The sequence below is a fragment of the Cyanistes caeruleus genome, chromosome 1, assembly GCF_971803275.1.
Source record: "Cyanistes caeruleus chromosome 1, bCyaCae1.hap1.1, whole genome shotgun sequence".
NCBI lineage: Eukaryota > Metazoa > Chordata > Aves > Passeriformes > Paridae > Cyanistes > Cyanistes caeruleus.
In genome coordinates this window covers 111,864,194-111,886,169 of record NC_141701.1, presented here as the reverse complement: position 1 = coordinate 111,886,169, position 21,976 = coordinate 111,864,194, and the positions used below count along the sequence as shown (strand labels likewise).

General features: G+C 42.8%; 1 protein-coding gene and 1 long non-coding RNA gene across 3 annotated transcripts in view; both read left to right on the top strand.

Annotated features, from left to right (window-relative positions):
* Window positions 1-8,391, top strand: part of TGFBR2 (transforming growth factor beta receptor 2) — a 59,157-nt gene extending 50,766 nt beyond the window's left edge. For both annotated transcript variants that reach the window (XM_086850646.1, XM_086850637.1), the window contains 2 exons: window positions 2,473-2,600; window positions 6,097-8,391. In XM_086850646.1, coding sequence (XP_086706772.1) covers window positions 2,473-2,600; window positions 6,097-6,276 — 308 coding nt within the window. In that variant the 3' untranslated portion in view covers window positions 6,277-8,391. The remainder of the gene's footprint in view (window positions 1-2,472; window positions 2,601-6,096) is intronic.
* A 5,494-nt stretch (window positions 8,392-13,885) lies between these two features.
* On the top strand, window positions 13,886-16,202 carry LOC147655828 (uncharacterized). The gene is made up of 2 exons (XR_015276451.1): window positions 13,886-13,958; window positions 15,934-16,202. It is a non-coding gene; the product is annotated as an uncharacterized LOC147655828 (long non-coding RNA).
* The last annotated feature ends 5,774 nt before the right edge of the window (window positions 16,203-21,976 follow it).

The window sequence follows — 21,976 nt, the reverse complement described above, 5'->3', positions numbered from 1 at the left end:
TTTTTTTTTCTTTCCAAGGAAAAGAGAAGCATGATAATAAATAGCAAGAAGGTCCCGCATGCTTTTCAAAGTGAGGGGAGGCATAACTGTATTGGTAGAAAGTTATTATAGTGAATTGGTGTCTGGCCTCAATTTCTCTTTCTTTACCACAAACAAAAACAAAGCAACAAAAAATCCAAACCTGAAAAACCTATTCAATCTTTGTATTTGGAAGAGGAATGCTCATAACTTACAAACAATTTCTCAAACAGAAAAAAATGTATTACGAACCTATCAATTCCCAGGAAAGACTTTCCCTTCTCCTGCTTGAACCATCTCATAAACCTGAGCAACCTTGAGATTAAATCAGTGAGAGGAAACAAGAAGTCAGCACCACAGTGTCAGCTTCCCTCTGTTGGACATTTAGACTCTGACTCTTCACCCTGCAAGATCTCAGCACCTTGGCTGGTGTCCATGACAATACCAGAACTAAACCATGATTGATGGAGATGGTGCAGGAAATGGCCATCTAGGTCATGTGATTTAAATTTTCCCAGTGAACTTTAATATTTTTAGTAGCTTTGAACATATAGGTACGTGCAATATAGTCATTGTGCATCCACTGCATGCTAACCCAGGTGTGACTAGCAAGATTGCAACTTCCCAATTCATTTCTAGGGCTAAAGTCTTGTCAATTTATTTTGGCTGAGTCATCTCAGACTCAGATTAATGTGGGTGAAACTGGTTTGCCTTCTTGTACAGGAAAGAAAGGCAAGCAGACTTTGGCCCTTGGGTCTGAGGAGATGGGAGTTTTATTTCTGTAATTTTTATTTATTTTATTTCTTTTATTTCTGGACTACAGCCATTCTCCAGAGCATTTTATGGAAAGTGGTGAGCTGCAGATGGCTAGGGAGAAGGAAGGAGAACTCTGCAGGAGGCATCTATGGGGTGATCTGCTGCTCTGCACACAGTTGATTGCAGCTGAATCTCTAGATGCTGAGCATTTGAAGTGCAAGGTTTAATATCCTTTCCAAAATCTTTGCTATTGTAACTTGGTTAGTCTTTTTAAGCATTAGCCTGATAAAGTCTTCATCTCATGGCCATCACATACAAGCGAGATCTACAGCCTGACTTCAAGGCTTTGGAGAAAAGTCCAGTTAGTTGTCTTCAATACTACCTTGTTTTTATCATGAGACATGACAGAAGGATCTGACCTGTGTTATTTTTATCATTAGTTATTTTCAGTAGTGTATTACTTGACTGCATACTTACTTTTCTCTCCCAAAGTAAAGTGCACCCAAGTGCTGGAGATTCTTCCCATTTCTTCTGGGCCTTTAATCCTTATTCCCATTCCTTGGCACTTTTTACCCCTTTAGAGGAGTGAGCAACATTGGGCACTGCAGTTGAACTTGGTTGTAACATCATGCAAGAGTGGTTTGTCTCTCCGCTCATTCGTCTCTGTTCACACATCATCTGGGCATTCGCATGCATTCTCCAGACTGCTTTGTAGATTACACTTCAGTTTTTCTTGCCCTCAATTAATTCCTAGAAAGAAATAAGAGGCAGCAGAGCAGGCCAACTTCATAAATCTTTTTCTGATAGCAGCAAGTCATTAGGCTTGTGAGTAAAGTCTCCATCTGTTCCCAAAGAAACCACAGCATTTTCTACACTGTGTCAGCATCTACTATAATATTTCCGCTCTCAGAGATTTCTTGAGTTTTCTCCAAAAGGTCCCATATGTCTGCCTCTTCCTTTCTCTCTCCAAAGAAAAGCAAAGAAAATATGCAACATGCAAACAAAAACCTAGAATGGCAGCAGCCCTTTCAGAAAGCTGTGCCCCTGTATCACAGGCCAAAACTGATCCATTTTGGGAAGGGTGTCTAAAATAAGAGCAGACTTCTACTTTCTACAAAAGAATGCAGCTTAGGAGTAAACAAGGGCAGTATGGCAGCTTCCAGCATTCCTCCTTAACTCTATCTTTGTCCTTTCCAAGCAACAGTTTCATCCTAGCAATCTGCACATTCACATCTCCCATGTACCTAGATAGATTTCAGTTTATATTTCACCTGGTAAGTGTTGTGTGGACTCCAGGAGAGCTAAGGGTGACCAACTCTTCAAAAGCTTGGCTCATGCAGAACTAACATTAAAGCTCCTGCGTGTTTTACCTCAGCAGAGATTGAAAGGCTCACAAACCATCATAGATTACTCTGCTTCTTGGACTGTTGCTAATATTATTATGTACTAAAGGGTTTAAATGAGAATTGTTTTGTTGGCTAGGAAACAAAAAGGGAGGGAGGGAGTGTGGGAGAAACACATTTGAAACATTTTTGAAAATGCCAACTGGCTTTGCTTTGTTTAGAGCTGGTCAAGCAGAACAGTGGCAGTGAGCAGCTAATCAGTAGCTCCTGCTCCTCAGGGAGCAGCCAGCTCCCTTCACTCTCAGCACCAGCACAGCCCCACTAAATACCCTGTGTTTGCTTCCTCTCTTGTCAGAAGTGAAAGAGTATGAGCCCCCATTCGGCTCCAAAGTGCGAGAGCACCCTTGTGTGGAAAGCATGAAGGACAATGTCCTGAGGGACAGAGGGCGACCTGAGATCCCCAGCTCCTGGCTTAACCATCAGGTAAGAGCACCACACGTGAGCAGTGGGAGCTGTGCTGTGCATTAAGCTGCTGTCTGAAGCCTGAGCCTTACCTCAGTGCCCTGCCCAACAGGCTGGACCTCTCTTTGCATGGAGAGGTCTGTCACACATGGAGACATCTTTATCACAGAGTGGCACTGGTGCTGACGTGGTTCAGACACCACAGTTCTCTGCACCGTGCCTGCCCCAGTGCCCTGGTATTCCTGCTGCACACCAGTGTAACCTAAATGCAATCAAAACAGAAGCACTGGAAGCCTGAGATCCAACAATCATCCAGAGAGCCACAGAATAATTAGGCCCTTAAAGCACACTGTGTGTAGGCTCTGAAAGGGCAAAGAAAACAACTTCACACATGGACGTCTGTTGCAGGCAGAATGGGAGCTTCAGACAAAATTTAATAGAGAAGCCCTCCGGTTGAGACATGAGGTACAGAGAGGATCCCTTTGCTTTCTAAACTCCTTCTCAGAGAGGTGTCTAGGTGTGGCTGGATCCGGTCTTCGCCCCAGATTTTGTCAACAGTTTACATTTTAAGGATTATATAATTACAATTAATATAAATTATAATTATTTAAGGTGCAACTGAACCATTATACAACTTTGTCCCACATGATTAAGGATGGCAAACTGGATATAAAAATATAAATTATTATGATAATGACTAGCCAAAAAGGTCCTAATCAGAGTATGTACTACACAGTATAGGAGCTATAACTGGTCATATAGTGTGCACTATGAAGCAATATTGAAGCAATCATATTGGAGCAACAGTACTAAAGGTTGCAAAACCAATCATTAACTAAAGATGGATGTCAGCCACCCATGCCAACAGCTGTAGGCAAATCTCTTCCCCTCAGCCTCGGGGAGTAGCCTTGAGGGCATGGGAGTAACCTTGAGGCACTGGACTCCTCAAGGAGAGGAATCTCTACGCTCACACCAAGAAGGGTTATGTTAGAAGATGCTGTTATTAAAAAGTAGAACTGGGCTTTCATAGTATAAAGTGATTGACTGTCAGTCAGATGTCTCCAGGCCAGCTTGGTCAGCTCAGCAGCTTTAAATAAGTTATTAGTAGTATCACTTGTTTGTTCCCCTGTTGGGCAGTTTACCAGGTCTACCACATCTTCACCTCACTATCAAGATGTTTGAGTTAGACTGATTTCAGCATTATTCAACACCAAAAACAGCATGACCCCCTTCTCCATTCACCACTGGCACCTTTGCAAACAAGGCACTGTTCAATTTTCTTTACCCCATTTCCAGGGAGACCATCCTGCTACACAGGATCTTCAGCAGAGGAAGCGAATCTCAGTACTTTACCATGGAAACCAGTCATAGTTGTATCCCAGCTGTTGACAGGTTTAAGGAAATACAAAATTTGTCTTCAGCAAGCCAATCTGCTTTTCTTCAGGTTGTGCACCAGCAGTCCGTTTCCCTTGCATATCACAAAGCACTTTGTCAGCTTCCTCTATTCACGAGCACCACTGTTCCACTTCCTAGGCAATAGTAGATTTTTCAGTAGATGAAACTGAATGGAAACAAGCCAAACAAATGCATTTCTTCACCTTTGCTCTCAGTAGTTTTATCAGTAGAGACAAAATGTGAATCATATCAGAGAAGTGTGGCTTGGTCATTCCACTTTTCAATGGAACATGCCAAGTGGTCTTTAGCGACAAAAGGAAAGTATCACAAATGTTTATAAAACCCCAGGCAACCAAGAATATCATCTACTATTTCCATCAAGAGCAATGTAACACTCCCTTTTTAATTCCATTTGGGAAGTTAAAATCAGTCTGACAGCTGCTTAAAAAAGTGTCTAAAATCAATTATTTTTCCAGCCAAGAACACCTGCAACCTGATGACTATGGGAGCAGAGTCCTTCCTGGACTGCAGGCACTTGCTCTTTATGTACTCAGCTGTGAACAGTAGGGTTATTGAGGAGGGGCTTTTAACGAGGGAAGAAATTTGAAATTTGAGTGACACCTGGATACCAGATACTACTAGCACTAAAAACCCTTGACAGCAAGGCTGAGTGTGTAGAGAGTTGTAGCTTGAGGTACTGCTGAGCTGTAGGATACACTGTAGATTTCATCACCTCTGGGTTTATAAAGGAAGTAAAATGATCATGGATTTGGACCTAGGTGTCCTTCATTTGACTTCAGGGATTTCTTCCCTATATAAAACCCACACGTCAATCTACCCCCAGCGCAGAGAACCCCAGCAACTGGGAGGGGCATGCCTGTGTGTCACCAGAATGGGCACAGCTGGCTCCAACAGGGTTCAGCTAAGAGTCTAAGGATGGAAATGGATGCCTGATAACACACTCAGAGGACATTTAATGAAGGGTGGATTTAATTCTCTTTGCCTGAATCCCTTCAGGGTTTCTCATTGTGCTATCTAAAATGCAGTGATGCATCAGTTTCCACAGGGCTGTGACAGTTTGCAGCAGCTGAGGATCTGCTTTGAACTCCATAGAAGTTGTTCTTACTGTAATGGCTCTTCCATATTCATTTCCTTCACTGCAGTTGTGTTTTTGTAATGAACTCATTATTCATCATGATAAAATTCTGGAATGAATTTAAATATTACAATTACCCCCACACCCCCCCTTAATGGGATTTGTTGCACTATTGATTTCAAGTTAATGTTTAATATTTAATTTAATTTACTGCTTGTAATTTCAATGCCAGCAGAAAACTAATGTTATTTGTATACAGACAGTAACATTCTGCTATTAACATTGACATCAGTCAACATCACCAATTAGGTGAATTATACAATTAATGCAGTGTTGTGAAATGTTATTTTTTTAAATAAGTTTAAGATAAATCCTACTTAATGGGCTTTTAGTGTCATAAAGCAAAACACAGTTTCCTGGCAAATACCTCATGTTTATAAAATTCATTACAGAGATGCAACTGGTTTTTTGCTCCTGTAAACATTTGCATCAGAATTGAAATGAAGGTTAAACAGTTACAACTGTGAGTGATGTTTTTAAGTGTTTGTGGGACTGTGGCCCGTATTTGCACATAGATTTAGGTAGTCTACAAGGAATTCATAAAGAGCTGATGTACAGCCCAATATTGCTGGCAATCAGAGTTTTGTTTGAAAAACTCAGGCAGAATTCAGGCATTCAAAAGCATGGGTTGAGCAGGAGGTGATGTTATCCAAGAATTTTGATCATATTTATTAAACAAAAAACCCTGCTTGATTCTAGAGCTCTAGTCAGAAGCATAGTTGCTGTTGTTTTATCAGACCACATGCCCAGAAATGACAGTACCAACTAAAGAGCTGAAAATACTGTAGTAGTGTTTCTTAAAAAAATCGAAAACGCCCCCATGACAGAAGCGGCAAATCCCATAAAGAATCCCCAGGACAGACATGAAATAACCCCCAAACTTCTGAGGGCACCGAAGCAGCTCTCAGAGAGAGGCTTTGTTGGTGTCTGGCCCGCTCACAGCTGCTCTCTCTGTGCTCCCTGCAGGGCATTCAGATGGTGTGTGAGACCCTCATCGAGTGCTGGGACCACGACCCCGAGGCCCGGCTGACGGCGCAGTGCGTGGCCGAGCGCTTCAGCGAGCTCAAGCACCTCGACAGGCTCTCGGGACGGAGCTGCTCGGAGGAGAAGATTCCCGAGGACGACTCCGTGACCACCGCGAAGTAGCGCATGCCCGAGAGCTCCGGAACAGAGGGAACTCGCTCCTAGACGTGTTCACCTTGGCAAAGGAAGAAGTCTTGATCAGTGCCTTGACTTGCTTCCTGGAGGACTGAGGCTGTCACCACCCCTTTAGGCTCCAGCTCTGGACAGGGAGATGTATTCTGGGAATTAAAAGCTGGGGGAGTAGCAGTCATACCCTAGCACTGGTGGCCAGCATCATGTCGTAGGAGGAGCTATATATGGTAGCACTTCCTCAGGAAAAGGATTTGAAAATAGCCAATAACATTATGCACTTTATTAATGCCTGTATATAACTATGAAATTGCTATTTTTTTATATATATATATATACATATATATCTATAAAATGTGTGTGTATGTATATATATATATATATCTATCTATATGTCTGTAAACAGCCATGTCCTGGGAAAAGAAAAGTTATTAAAAAAAAAGTGCTTCCAGGAAATTACCAGTGCATTAGAAATCCCACCTCTTAGGAAGGAGCCTGGGGTGACTGGTATAGCACCAGACCAGCAATTGTGCACTAAGCGTTCTGCCAAAAAGTAGGAATAATATGCAATAAGAAGATGACTTTCAAAGCATCTGCTGTGACCACCTGGCTGTGGTCCTGCTCTTCACAGTTGCAGGAGCAGTCTCACAGCAGACAGGCCAAGTTGTATGGTCCTGTCTGCAGCACATTGTGGAAGGTTCAGGAATGCCTTTTCCCTCTCACCTTAACCCCAGAGTCCTCAAAGTGTTCCAGAACAGGCATGTGAGGAGGTTTGGTCCTTCCCACATGTGTTTTGTTATCAAGTTCATTAATGTTGTATGATTATTGCTTTGAATTTGTTTGCTGCTTGCAAACAGGTTGCAAAATATCAGCTGGATGAGTTTTCCCCTCCTCCCATCCCCACCCCTAAACCGTACAGAGCAGGACAGGGCCAGCAGCAAGCCAAGCAGATGTTTTATGTTTGCTGTGCGTTCTGAGTGTGGGCAGTACTTTTTTTTTTTTTTCCCCTTTTACCTTGATTGTGTTGCTGTAAGAACAAACTTTTTTTTTTTTTTTCCCTGAGCAGTGTGTCTAATTGCTAGACAAACCACAGCCTGACTCTGTTCCATGCTTTCTAAAGTAAGAGGCAACAGCTGGTGCCTTTCATTTTGCAAAAAGACCTTGGAGGTGAGGGAAAGCTCCGTAGCAATAGGTTAATGGCATATCCTGCCCTCAGCATTGCTTGCATTTAGGGCTGCCTCAGCAAGTCAGCAATTCACAGAACAAAAAAAAAAAACAAAAACAAAAACAAAGACCTTTTTCAACAGGATCCTTCAGACATTGCTTACATTCTTTCTGTTCCCCAAAATGCTTGAGACAGTTGATATCACGTTGGTCCTATATACATGACAGCACCATGTTTAATAAGTGCTAAAAATTTTGCCTTTAGGTGTTTTACAGTGATTTATCCACTTTTCTCTTCCTCATGGTATGTCAGCAGGTCTTGCAAATTAGAAATTCAACCAGCACAAACCAATCCTGGACAGATGTCTTTGGTGTGATTTATTAAACACCTTTGACAGATAAACATCAATATTCCCTCTCGAAAATGTTGCCATGCAAGTCAATAGGAATCATGCTTATTCAAATAGGAGTTAAGATTTATGATGGCAAATACTTTATTTGAAATGGTTCTGTAACTGCTTTTTTTTTATTTTTTTTTTTTTTTATTTGCATTTTAACCAAACTGCTCAGAAATGCTAAAACAGAGCAGGGCAAAACCTCCACACCTACAATGGAACTTAGAGAATACTATGGCATTTTTTGTAGGGATGGAATGTTGTAAATTCACAGGTCAAGGAATGGCAACCAGTAGTTCCTGACAGTACTGACAATTTTTATGGGGTTTTCTAACACTACATGTAAAACAAAATTTTTATTCTTTTAAGGAATATTTCACCTGTGCATCATGTATGAAATAGGAATGTGAACAATATATACTCTTGTATATCAAAAGTTTCAAACACTTAATTTGCTTTGTAAACTGTATTGAGGGGGTTTTAGTCTTGTTTTGTTTTGTATAAATCAAATGTTTATTGGAGCAAATAAAATAACACCAACTCAAGTTCATCTCTGGAGCGTCCAGGATAGGGAGAGGGCTCTTCCTAAAATGAACTCTATCCTAAAATTATTCCATTCCTTCCCACCGGGGGCCTGGATGTCACTCTCAATGCATCCAGTGTGCGTGGGTGCTGCTTTGCTAATGACTCCTTCCCCTAGTCTGCACCCTGCCCTTCAGCAGAACAGCACTAGCAGATGGCCAAACTTGCTGTTCCCTTAGCTCCTGCTTCTGGATTGCTCAGGTCTCAGTGCAGATGTGACTCTTACAGACATGGCTTAGTCACAGACTTGGCAGTTTTGGGTTAGCAGCTGGACTCCATGATCTCCACGGTGTTTCCAGCCTAATGGATTCTATGGCTATATGATAAGGCCATAGTTAGACCTCAGTCATTTTGGTGCTGATATTCAAGTGAGCCAGAAGACAGCCCACTGAATCTGTGTCACTGAGAAGAGTGTGATTAATGTGCTTGTGCCTTACAGCTACTGCTCTCCACAAAGAGCTTTTCACCTTTTTAAGCTTCCCTCCCATGGAAGACATGTGGAACACAGGTACCACATAAACAAAGAGCAAGATACCTCACTCTGCCCTTTTCAAATTGCCTTGAATATTACTTGGGTTGAATCTAAGCCTTTGCACAGGGTGCTATCCACCAGTGCCTGATACTGGCATCTGAGATGCTCCAGACATGGCCATATTTTTGTGGATTGTGTTTTCATGCCAAAACCTCCACTGGCCCTCATACTTGGCTGCACTGACTAACTCCTTTTGAGCCTTCAAGTGTGGATATCTCAAAGAGGTACCCACATGTCTTCTTTCACGAGTTGAGCAAAATCACAGAATAACTGAGCCTGGCAGGGGCTTCCAAGTCTGTTCTGTGCTTGTTTGTCATCTGCTCCAGGGTCATGTTCAAAACAGGCACCTTAAATCAGATTGCTCTAGGCCTTGTGGAATGTTGAGCACGTCAATGGTTTCACAGTCTCTCTGGGCACCCAGTACTCTGAACAACACACACTGGCAGTGTCAGGTGTGCGAAGGACAGTGGCCACACCTAGTCTAAAATTGGCAAAATGAGGGCTTTGTGAAGGAGGCCTTCCATAGCTGCCCCTCAAGCAGCCAGCCACAGGTGAGTAGCTCTTCCCTCAAGCCAGCTGCCCTCTGCCAAGTACAAGAGCAGCTCTCAGCTTCCCAGCAAGCATGCAAAGGCTCACTGCCCACACCTCTGTGGTTTCCAGCAGTGCCCTGCTGAGCCTTGGCAAGACAAGCATCCCTGTGGCTGGCCCTAGCGTGTGCCAGTGCACTGGTGGCAGTGGGCTCCCCTCAGCAGTCCCCACCACTGGCCACGTATTGGCAAAGGTCTTTGGGCCCCGACATCCTGTTTATGCTGGCTCAAAATCAGTCCTTTTTGGCATAACACAGCAAGCAAGTGTTGCAAATGCCTTTTAAAAATGTAGCAGGCAAATTCCACAGACCTTTTAGTCTTGAAGTACACTACATCCTTGAAGTAAAGTACTCTGTATACTTCTAATATTTATTTTTTTTTTTCAGTTAAGGTTTTTGCCCACCTTTCTTATCCTAAATATTGTATTCTACATCCTACTGTGAGCAGTTCTTAATTAGCATGTCGGTCACCATTTTATCACCAGGGTGCACAGCAAGGAGGCTCCAGCTGTGCAGCGCAGAAAGCAGCCCTTGGGTTTACTGCTGAACCTTGCAAGTGCTCTGTACTGGATAAGGAGGTTTCCCAGTGCAGCCTGCCTCCGTCTCACCAGTTCACACAATTTCCAGCACGGTGGGGATTTCACCCCCTTCTAGGATATTCCAGATTGCTGCTAGAATAGACATGAATGATAAAAAAAGGAAAAATCATGACCCAGCTCCTGAGCAGAAAAAAAAAATTAAAAAAATAGAAAAGCATTAAGACATCGCTATTCCAAATGCACCTGGAAACAAACTGGGACACGTGTAGAGCACCTGCAATATTGTCCTCTTGTCAGGCCAGCTGTACCAGGGCCCAAGGGTTTCATCTGTTTCCAGAGGAACATTGATTAATTAATTTCCCAATCCTTCGATCCATAGTTCTTTCTCTCTTGTTTTTTTTTTTTTTTCAGCATTATGTTTTTAATAAAATGCTGCCCATGGCAATTTTTCCCTCTGGCCACAAAGAAGATGGAGTGAATTCTGTTCCAGACTGTCTGCCTGTTCCTGAATGCTGTTTGGCTGCCTTCATGCTGCTTATTACTTGGCAAACCTTCCTGCAAGTCGGTGCACACCATGTGCGTGTAGAGAAGGCTCTTGCTGGGGGGGGATGGCAGAAATTCAAGTCTCAGCCTGGGTCAGTGTAAGTGAACACCTCATTGCAGGATTTTGGTGCTTGGTTATTTTTCTTTTTTTCTTTCAGGCACCTGTGTCCTACTGGGTTACACTTCCCAGCATAACCCACAAGACTCCACTGGCCTGAGCCCATGGTGCCCCAGCCTGGTTGTCTGGACCCCATTTCCTCTCCATGCCTTGACCTACTGGCCACTCTCACCTATTTTTTACCTCTGGATGCTGAATGGCATTGCTCATGGGCAGAAAGCTGGAGACAGTCAGTGGTTTGTTGAAATACAGCCAAATTGTGAGGCTCCTGAGAGGACCGAGCCCAGGAAATAGATTTAAAATTCTTGACTAATGAATGCTTTGAGCACCATCTAATCATTTCATGAAGAGGCAAAGGCAAAAGGCAGCCCACAAATTATCTATTGTGAATTATTTGCTCAGCTATAATGGTGATAAAACGATCTCATCAGACAGTTTCATTATGGTAGCTAAACTCTTAAAAAAATTAGACAGTCACCTGATCAAGTCTGGCATGATTAAACCCTCACTGCTGAAATGTCTCTCTCGCAAAGACGTTGCCATGTGAAGCCAGGGAGGTCAAGGATCCCTGGCATTTCTTCCCATGCTGACCCTCTCCTGTGTCACAGGAGGGAGCACTCACAGCACTCACAGCTGAAAACACTTCTTCTCATTCTCCTCTGCTGCAGCAAGCATTTTCTGTGGAAGAAGAAACAAAAAGCAATTCACCTTGCTCTTTGTTCACTCGTCCATGGCTTCAAGCACAGGCTGCCGGCAGCCTCTCCCCTCCTCTTTCCCAGCACCTTCTGATGCCCAACAGAGGCTGCACAGTGACCTTCCTCTGCCTCCAGTTTTGGATCAGGATGCTGGTTTTCTCTCACAAAAACTGCCCTCTGTTTTTGTGTTTCAGAACAAGATCTGCACCAGATAGTGCACAACCTCCCAAAGGACACCTCACCATTGTTTCTTGGCAGTCTGGAGCTGTGCCCTTCCTCCTGCACCCCTCTCTCCCCCAGCCTCATATTTACCCCAAAAGGGACTGCCTGACTACCAGGGTCTGTCCTCCAGAAAGAACACCTGAGCAAGCAAACCCATTGCATACACCTGTTTAAGACACTGTCCCTTGGCTCATTTAGGGCAGAGGTGATGCAGAGGAAGCAAAGCCCAAGAGAACCACACAGCAGATGTGCTTCTAACAGGCTTGCATGGACATGGTGGTCAGGTTTCTAGCCTGGTTTGTTGTCTTTCTGCATCCATGAGTTGTTTGCGTGAGGCTCCCTGGACCACGATTGTTTTCTTCTCTTTCTGAAGGAGAGGACAACCACATCACCTGCTCTGGGTAACCCTGGGGTGAAGCTTCCATCAGTTTGTAATACACATGAGCAACTTGCATTAGGCCCCCCAACCTCACCCTCGACTCTCACTCCCCCTCCCCATGAATCCCAGGTGCTGAGCCAGGAATTAAAACAGTCCTACAACATTTCCAGCCCTGCTGGAGCAGGGGCTTCTGTATTGTACAGCTCAGCTGCCTGCCAGCCTCACATAAGGCTCGCTGAAATGTCCCAGTTTTTACAGAGTGCTTCAGCCACCAGCTGGCAGTGTGTGGGGCACAGACAAGTGCTTTATTTTGCATGAACTAAACGAGCTTGAGATGCAGGACCTGTTATCAGAGCTGTATACTGAGCTACAGAAATGGAGCTTCCCTCCCTCCTCCCCCCACCAATAAAGCCCGCGCTGCACAAAGAGCTCCAGAAATAGATTCCCTTCTGTTAAAAAACATGACAGGGTCTTCGTGATTCAACCTATCATGAGACCATTTAAGGTTAGAAAATTTTTTACAGAAGCTATTGATTGCATCTAATTCCTGATTTTGCTTGAAGGTGAAAACTGTCTTTCTAGTTCTCAAACAGAAGCCAGTATAAACTTCTCCTCAGATAAACATCTGTCTGTCTGTGGCTGCAAACATTCAGCTCTTAAGGATGGGCTTTATCTGACTTCCTCATACATGTATGTGAGTGCTGAGAGGATCTCTGCACTCACTGATCAAGGCTGTCTATGCTATGACTATTCAGTAAAAAAGGATTTGAAAGATATCCATTTTAAATTGGGAATACATTGTTTGGCAACATATAAGAAATGCTTCCCCAGACCTAGAAGTGCCAAGGGTTGTTGCTTCAGAGATTGAGATGGAAATACAAGGCCTACTCTGGGGTCTTTCAGTGCATTCTCATGGTGACTTTTTGAGAATCATTTAAAGTAAAATACTATTTTTTGAAAGAGCAAAGCTTTTTATATGCCTAGCATGACAAAAACAGCATTTCATCTTTGATCCAACAAAACTGAAATAAAGGCTGTCAGGGAAAGGATCCAGTGAAAGAAAACACAAAGCCCATCTGCTCAAAACAGCTATGTGGTGCTGCCACCAAGGAGAAATACAATTTGCAGCACATGGGTTAGCAGACAGCATATTCAGGAGCAGCCCATCAATAAGACAGGCACTAAGCAAGTTAAAAATAATAACTGCTGATATTTGAATCCAGACATTTCTGTAAAGATGAGGTTTCCTCCTTTCATCAAATTAAAGTCAAGCTACTGATTTTCTTCAACAAAAATTCTTGCTTTCCATAAGCCATCTGGTGCTTCTGGAGCAAGAAGAAAATAGGCCATACCTTTAATTAGATAAAAAGTTTAGACAGAACATAAATCTTATACCAAGACTTTTAATTTTCCTGTTGGTAAGTCCTGTACAATTCTATGCAGACTCACTCATGTACTTGGGCCACCACCCCTTTTGCTCATCTAATCCCCATGTGAGCAGCAGGAGCAGGGTTTCTGTGACATCACTGACACTTCAGCCCCAACACTGAGGAAGAGTCTGCAGAAGAACTTGCAGGGGACTGAATATCAGGAAAAGCTTTTCACTCAGAGGGTGATTGGACACTGGAACATCTCCCCAGGGAAGTGGTCACAGCACCGAGCCTGGCAGAGTTCAAGAAGTGTTTGGACAATGGTCTCAGGCACATGGTGTGACTCTTGGAGCTGTCCTGTGCAGGGCCAGGAGTTGGACTTGATGATCCTGAGAGTTCCCTTCCAACTCAGCGTATTCTGTGATTCTAAGATTCTAAGTATTTCTTGTAATGCTTAGAATGCCAGAGTGGAATGCTCCTGTGTTTCCAGCATAAGGACATCTCCCATTAAGCAGCAGGTTGTTTAGCTTGTGTACATCTGGAAAAGACAAGTAAGCCTTATTAAATAAGGGGGGAGGAGGGGGAATCCCATCATTTCATTTTAATGTAATAATGTTAATATTAATTTTCTTGACCTGAAATCATTTCTGGAATAGTTGCTTTAAGAACCTAACCTTAGGAAAGCTGTAGGAAATGGAAGAAAGAATTTAAATTAACTTGTTTCATCATTTCCCAATTGTTTAGGTTAATCACAGTAAACCAAACAGGATCCAGCCAAACTTAAACACAGCCTTTGCCCAAGTATAAACTGTTTACTCTAGCCATGACACACAACCAGACAAAATTAATTCCTGTTCTGAGGAAGAGTCTAATTTGCTTTTATTAGGTCTAGATGGAAACATTTTGGCAGAATAAGGTTTGGTTTTCAATGTGAAACAGTCTCAAAATGTCCTGAGAGCAGGCAGGCGCTGCAGCAGTCTCACCATCCTCACCACATCAACAGCTCAGCCCAAGTGTGGCTCCTCTGGCCAGGCTGGAGCAGGGCTGTGCAAGGAGCTGGGCATGGGCAGCAAATGGCCCTGCAGCTTTGGGACCTTTGGGACCTGAAACCTGGAGAGCAGAAGCCTGCTCCATGTGCTTTCACAGGCTCGCTTTGGGACCATCCCTTTGCTTCACCAACACTGCCCAGGCCAATAGACTTGATTTCAGTAATTTGACTTCTCATGCCTACGGATTGCAGGCAGGTTTTCAGCACTGAGGCCATGCTTTGCCTGCCAACACATGGAGAATGCTCACAGAATAGCTTAAAGACCAGTTGTTCTATCCTTTAGGGCCCTTTACATTAGTGCTAATAATACAAAGTATTTAATTCAAAAATATGAGCAAGAAATACAATGGATTTTTTACAAAAAAATCTTTTGCTTTTCAGTTTTCCAATGTGCATTTTGACAATGCTTGCTGAGACTTGATTGCCATGTGGGATGGCTAGGCTGGAGCTCTCTATTTTTGCACTACATGTCCTGATGTGCAAAATCAATCATATTAGCTTCTAGAAGAGATGGAAATTTTTTTCATGGACAAATGCATGAAACAGGCTTTGGATACAGGGTCAGAGAGGTCAAATGCTGATGTTCATCTTTTTCATCTCCTTTTCTGTATGCACAGCCAACACATTAACAATAGGAATGTGTGAATGCCATGGAGTGAATGCCTTCTCTTTACCATCATAGCAGCACACTTCTTGCTTGAGCCACATATCTTGTCAATCATAAAATTATTAACTTGAGGATATGTGCTGGGTTTGGCTGAGGTAATTTTCTTCACAGTGGCTTGTATGGGGCTGTGTTTTGGATTTGTGCCGAACACAGAGTTGATAATACGGAGATGTGTTTTTTATTGCTGAGCAGGGCTTGTGCAGAGCCAGGGCCTTTTCTGCTTTCCATACTGCCACACTGGCAAGGGATTTGGGATTGCATGGGGGGTTCAGAGGAGACACAGCTGGGACAGGTGACCCACACTGACCAAAGGGATATTCCAGACCTTATGAAATCACACTCAGTTTGTACAGTGGGGGAAGAAGGAGGAAGGGGGGATGTTTGGAGTGATGGTGTTTGTCTTTTTAAGCCACCATTACACATGACAGGGCCCTGCTCTCCTGAGGGTGGCTGAACAGCTGCCCATGGGAAGCAGTGAATTAACTCCTTGTTTTGCTTTGCTTGTGTGTGTGGCTTTTGCTTTCCCTATTAAACTGTCCTGTGGTGGGTTGATGCTGGCTGTATGCCAGGCACCCATCAGAGCTGCTCTATCACTCCCCTTGTCAGCTGGACAGGGGAGAGAAAATACAGTGAAAGGTTCATGAGTTGAGATAAGGACCAGGAGAGACCATTCATCAATTATCATCACAGGCAAAAGAGACTTGAACTGGGGACATTAACTTAATTTATTACTAATAAAAATCAGAGCAGCATAATGAGAAGTAAACCAAATCTTGAGACTCCTACTGCCTACTCCTTCCCTCCTTCACAGGCTTACCTCCTTGCCTGCAGTGGCACAGGGAGACAGGGAATGGGGGTTACAGTCAGTTCACCACAGGTTGTTCCTGCCACTGCTCATGGAGAGGAGTCCTTCCCCTGCTCCAGCGTGAACTTCTCCAGCCTGAGTCCCTCCCATGGGCTGCAGTTCTTCACAAAACTGCTCCAGCATGGGTCCCATCCATGGCGTGCAGAATTGCCTGTTCAAATGACTGCTTTAATCTTCTTCCAGTAGTAATTAAAATGAAATCATAGGTATTGTGAGCTGCATGTTGTGCTTTCATTAAGACAGTAATTATGGGGAAAGAGCTCTTAATTGGGAAGGGGAAGTAGCTTTTTTTGAATGCCATATCTCCTACATGATTGTCTCATCAGGTTAAACACTCTGGATCCAGAGCAACATCTTTGTTCTCCAGGTCTAAAGAAACCTAGTGAACTAAATGCTAAAGGTAGGCTTTATGAAGAAAAACATTTTTAAAAAATCAAAAAGCGCACAGAAAATAAAACCCACCAGGAAGAACTGACAAAGAGAAAAGCATCTGGAAAGGTCAAGCTGTTTTGTACTTGTTTGGCTATATTAATCTTCTCTCTAGCTACAATCAGACAATAAAAGATTAATTATCCAAATAGCACAGGATAACAAGAGGGTGAAGAATTCTTAGGGTATTGTATTGTTTCAGCCTGACTGATCTGGGTGAAATTCATCCTCACAATCTCATACCTATCCATGCTTCTCTTTGACTACTCTGACTTTCCTCTCATTCATAAAATGAGAGTACATGTCTGGCTCCAAATACAGCTGCACATCGCAGCCACGTCGTGACTCTGTACCAAGCCAAGACCCCAGTGCTCCCTCATCTTCCCCTTCCCACGTCCTTGCTTTCCCATGGAGTCAGCAGCCAGGCACATGGCTGCAATAGGCCTTCCTGCACCTGCCAGCCCCAGCTCCACCCACATCCAACCTGAGGTTCAACCACTTCAGGACCAAACTCTCCAAGCTGCACCATGCCCCCAAGAGGATTTCTGCAGCTGCACATCTTGCTCCCATGTAGTCCAGGGGGCAGAGCTGGCACTTGTCATTTGAAAGGGTGCAAGAGGAGCTGGGGAATCCATTGTGTCCTTTGTATCTCAGATAATTAAAAGAGGTGGGAAGAATCAAACTATTTGAAGGCAACTGGAAATCAATGGGAGAAGAATAGGAGCCAACATGGATTTAGGTAGCATTTGAATATGGTTCCACACTGACTCTAGCTCCTATGCAGTGTTTTAAGTAATAGCCTAGGTGATGGACAAAAATACCTGCTTATTATATCTGCAAATTGCATCATGCTGTGAGAGGCTGCAAGTGTGCTGCAGGACAGACAGACTGACAATTCAAATTTTTCTTGGCAGATTACATAAATATTTTGAAAAAACTTGATTCTCTTTAGAGGAAACACTAAGAACTAATTAAATGTACAGATATCTAATGGGGAAAAGCCACTTAGAGCAGTTGGCCAAAGAGGCTCTAATGCCCAGGAGGGATCACAAACCTGGAAAAAGTCAACCATGTCTTGTTGTTACAAAAGAAGTTGAACATCACACCGTGATGAATAAAGAGCAGTGCTGGCTGAGAGATGTACAGAGTGGTCCTGCCACTCTTTGAAAACCTAGTAAGGTTCCAAAGGACTGATCTGTCTATTTGGACAGAATAATCAGAAGATTTTAAAACATGGCCTCTGAGGAAACACTGGAGGAATGACTGCAGTGCAGGACTAGACAAGAAGACAATTAAGGGGGATATAAGAGTATAATCTTTGAAGACATGGAAAACACAAAGGGGGAAAATACTTGTTGGCCCTAATCATGGTGGAGATCAAGGACATAAGAGAGAATCTGAAACACCTGAAAAACTTCATGGGAAGGCTGCAGGTTTTCCAAAGTTTTGGTCATTATATTATAGACTAGGAAAAAGTTGGACATCAGTTGTCTGACATAACTGCTCCTGTTTCAGGATGGAGTTCATATTTTCTCAATGAGACCTTGAGATCTTTTCCTGCCACGGAAGTTGCAGGGCTGTGTTCAATCAATGCCTCCAAATGTCTGAGTTCAGAGTGGCCAAGAAGCTGGAAATTTTGTTCTGTGGGAAATTGCAAAATGTGCTGGAGCATGGGGGCAGGACATCCTCTTTTGCAACTCCCTATAGAACACTGATTTCTCATGGAAAGGAAAATATAAAGAAAAAACCCTGACATTTGGATTGCTTCAGAATAAAGGTCCTGCTCTATTCTGCCCTTGTGCAGTCTCATCTGGGAGTCATGGCTGCAGTTTTGGGCACAACAATGTAAAGAAGACATTAAGCTATTAGAGAATGTCCAAAGGAGGCCAACAAGGATAGTGAAGGGCCCTGAGGGGAAGCCTGGTGAGGAGTGGCTGAGGTCACTTGGTCTGTTCAGCCTGGAGGAGACTGAGGGGAGACCTCATTGTGGTCTTCAGTGTCCTCAGGAGGGGAAAAGGAGGGACAGGTACAGATCTCTTCATTCTCATGACCAGTGACAGGACCCAAGGAAATGGCATGAATCTGGGTCAAGAGAGGTTTAGGCTGGATATCAGGAAAAGGTTCTTCACCCAGAGGGTGTTTTGGCACTGGAACAGGCTCTCCAGGGAAGTGGTCACAGCACCAAGCCTGACAGAGTTCAAGAAGAGTTTGGACAGTGTTCTCAGACACATGGTGTGACACTTGGGGTGTCCTGTGCAGGAGTTGGACTTGGTGATCCTGATGACCCTTCCAACTCAGCTTATTCTATGATTCTGTGATAAAATCAAGCCTGGAAACTGAGCTGTCAGGCTGTAAATAACAAGGGATGGGATTACCACTTGCTATTAAGATGATTTATTGCTCAAATAAGACAGATAAGGCATCAGTCTCAAAGGCGTGAGATTTGGAGAGGAGCAACAAATCGGCCATAGCTCAAAGGTAGTCACTAGTCTCTGTGTTACACAGCAATAGATAGCATTTTGGTCCAATGGACAGCTGACACAGAGTTTGTTTCTGCTTAATAACCTATCACCTTTGCTAATTTCTGTCACATTGCGTCTGCTTTTCACCCCATAGATTATTAGGTCATGTGCACACATACAGCTCTTATTTTAACCTCTAGATCCCTAGCCTACTCTATAGACTCACACTTTTAGAGCTTAAAACCCTTCACCATCTTACCTAATATAGCTTCTTACTTACTTAAGGCATATCCTGATTTGTAAGAGCAGGAACATCAGTTTATGATTTCTCTGTTTAATGTTTGTGTACTTCTATCATTACATTAGCCCAAGCTCTTCCCCAAGGCTGTAAATCAAACCCTTCAGCCTCTGTGGAAGTTTCTTTTTTTCCATTTCCCATACTGAGCATTCTGAAACCATACAACTTAAAAGAGGTTTGTACACTCCTGAACTCCATTTTTAACCTTGGTAAAAAGCAAGGGTAAGGAATTACTGCTTGGCTGAGTGGCTCAGAATCAGGGAAGTGAATTTTTCATGCTGCCATGAGCTTTCCATTGCTCATCTTGGATGCCTCAAATACTCCAGTATCATACTGGGTTACAGAGCATGGAAACACATTCTGGTCATTATTTAGGCAGGATAAAAACAAATAATCAGAGGTCTGCATGTTTATTTTTCCCTGAAGTCCATCAAAATCCAATGTTTTCAAAGGAGACTGCAAAAATCAAAGCAACATTTTCTGACAAATAATTTTTGCCAAAAAAATCGCAAGACCTTTCACTTCCAGTTCCCTCCTCTGCCACATGTGAGAGGTCCAGGATGTCTTTGGAAGACATCTGATTGTGGTACAGGTGGCTTACCAGAGATACACAAGTAGATGGAGCACATCTGTAGATGGAGCATGACTCTGCAGCTCTATGCTTTGGCTCTGTAGCACCAATTAATATTTTCACTCTTCACTGCTCACAGCTTGAGGTACAACAGAGCTGGACCAGCCACTGAGCCTGCTGCCCAGATAGAGTCTCCTTGCTGCTGTGCTACAGATGAGAGGCTAGGTCTGCTTTGATGACCACTGAATTTCTTGGCTGGGTGACTTTATTTACATGTCATTTAGGCTTAACTCATATACTGCTTTTTATGCCATCATTATACTTATCTTCATAATTTTCTGTTTTGAAAGGGTTTAGTTTGTCCTACCTTTAAAAAAAAAATAAAATATTGCTGCTTTTTGCAAGTCCCCAAAGATTTTGCACTTTTTTTTTACTGTCTCCTCTGCCACACAAACTTAGAAATCACCTAGTTCTCCATGCACATCAAACTCTAAAATTTCCAAGAAAATTTCATCAGCAAATTTCATGAACACATGTCTGATCTTTCTGGAAAGGTTAGTATGACAGTATGAAGTTATGTTAGCTCAGAACCAATACCAAAGTATCATACTGTTCCTATTACTAATTTTCATCTTTCACTTGTAGTTCTATTCACTTTATATTTTCAGTCCTGCTTCCCATCTTATGTGGATTGTCCCAAATGATAAGAAAGCAAATATCTGAAGAGTCCAGTCTAGAAAATCAAGTTTTTATTCCCATAAAGCTCTCTGGCTAGTCTAGTAGACTACTCCCTCTGCTAAGCCTGTATCAGAGTATGTCCCATTTTTCACTCACTGCTCTCTCTTATTACTGACTCCTTCCACATTTTTTTAAAAGCTATGGTACAAGTTTTCACAAAAAATAGAAGTTTTTAGTTCCTTGTGTATCATTCATTTGTAAAAGAGGACAAGTAACATTTGTCTCTGGCACTCTTTGCCTTATTCAGTTTCTCAAAGCCAAACTCATGTTCCATGTGAAGACTTGATTTTGGTGTTACCACAGTTCTGGCAGAAGCAGTGGCTGCTCATCATCTGAGCATCTGGACAAATCCATTACTGGGAAAAATGAAGGCAAAACATCCCACCAAGACAACCTGAGCCCTATGTTTGCTTCAACTTTCAATCAGCCCTTATGCTACTCTGACATTTTTCCTATAGCTCCAAATACTGAAAATATCCCTCTGAAAAAGAAATTCTAAAGGCATGAGAGGGTACAGAAACAAAGAATAAAAATTCATATCAGCTGGAATGAAAAGAAAGGATGAATAAAGCTGCCAGTGTCAGTGCCTGACAGATTTAAGGAGTCACTTCCAAGAATGATGAGCTGAGAGAGTTTCTTGGAAGAATGGTGTTGTGCAGAGTCCTAAAGAAAAATGTTACTTTCCGTGGGTCTGTGCTATTTCATGGCAAATGTTTTCATCATACTTTCCATTTTTAAATAGTTTTGTACAAGTTATGAGAAAGAAATTACTTAATCAAAACAGAACATCTGTGTTTGACAGAATTATTAAGAGTCCGTATCTTTCACTTTCTATTATTTGCCTTCATCCTTGATAAAATAAAGACTTAACAAGCTTTCTTTAATGAATTTTAGAAATGTGATCTATTGTTCTTTAGTTGTACATGAGCTACCAAGGCTAAAAGTGGTCCTCTCTCTTGGATTTTTTAAAGATTACTCCTTCAGTGTCACTTTTCTTACTGAGACAGCTTTAAAACAAATTTACCTTGATACGTACAAAAATCATCAATGTACTACAAAGTGTCCAGACTTCTGGAAGGGCTTCTCTGGGATAGTGGATGAGCCATGGCATGCTGGGGCAGATTTCTGCAGTGCCAGGGCATGCACAAGTTCTTTGATGACTCCATGGCTGGAACAGCTTCCCTGCAGCACGGGCACAGAGTAATTCACTCAGCAGAGGTGAATCATTCAGCCAGCCATTGTTTCCTTCTGTGGGCTTGCCTTGAAACCTTTGACATGCTCTTTTTTGTTCCTCTTGCAGAGAAAATTTCCTTGTTCTGTTTTGTTTTATTTATCAAAGTAATTTTTTGGTTGATTATTGTGCAGTTACAGAATTAGGGTAATAATATCTAATTGTACATCTGAAGAAAAAACACGCAATTGTGGTAGATTCAATTTAAAGAAAGAAAACCCTTCTACCTGGGTTTCTTGTGGTGTACACAGTGCATTTGC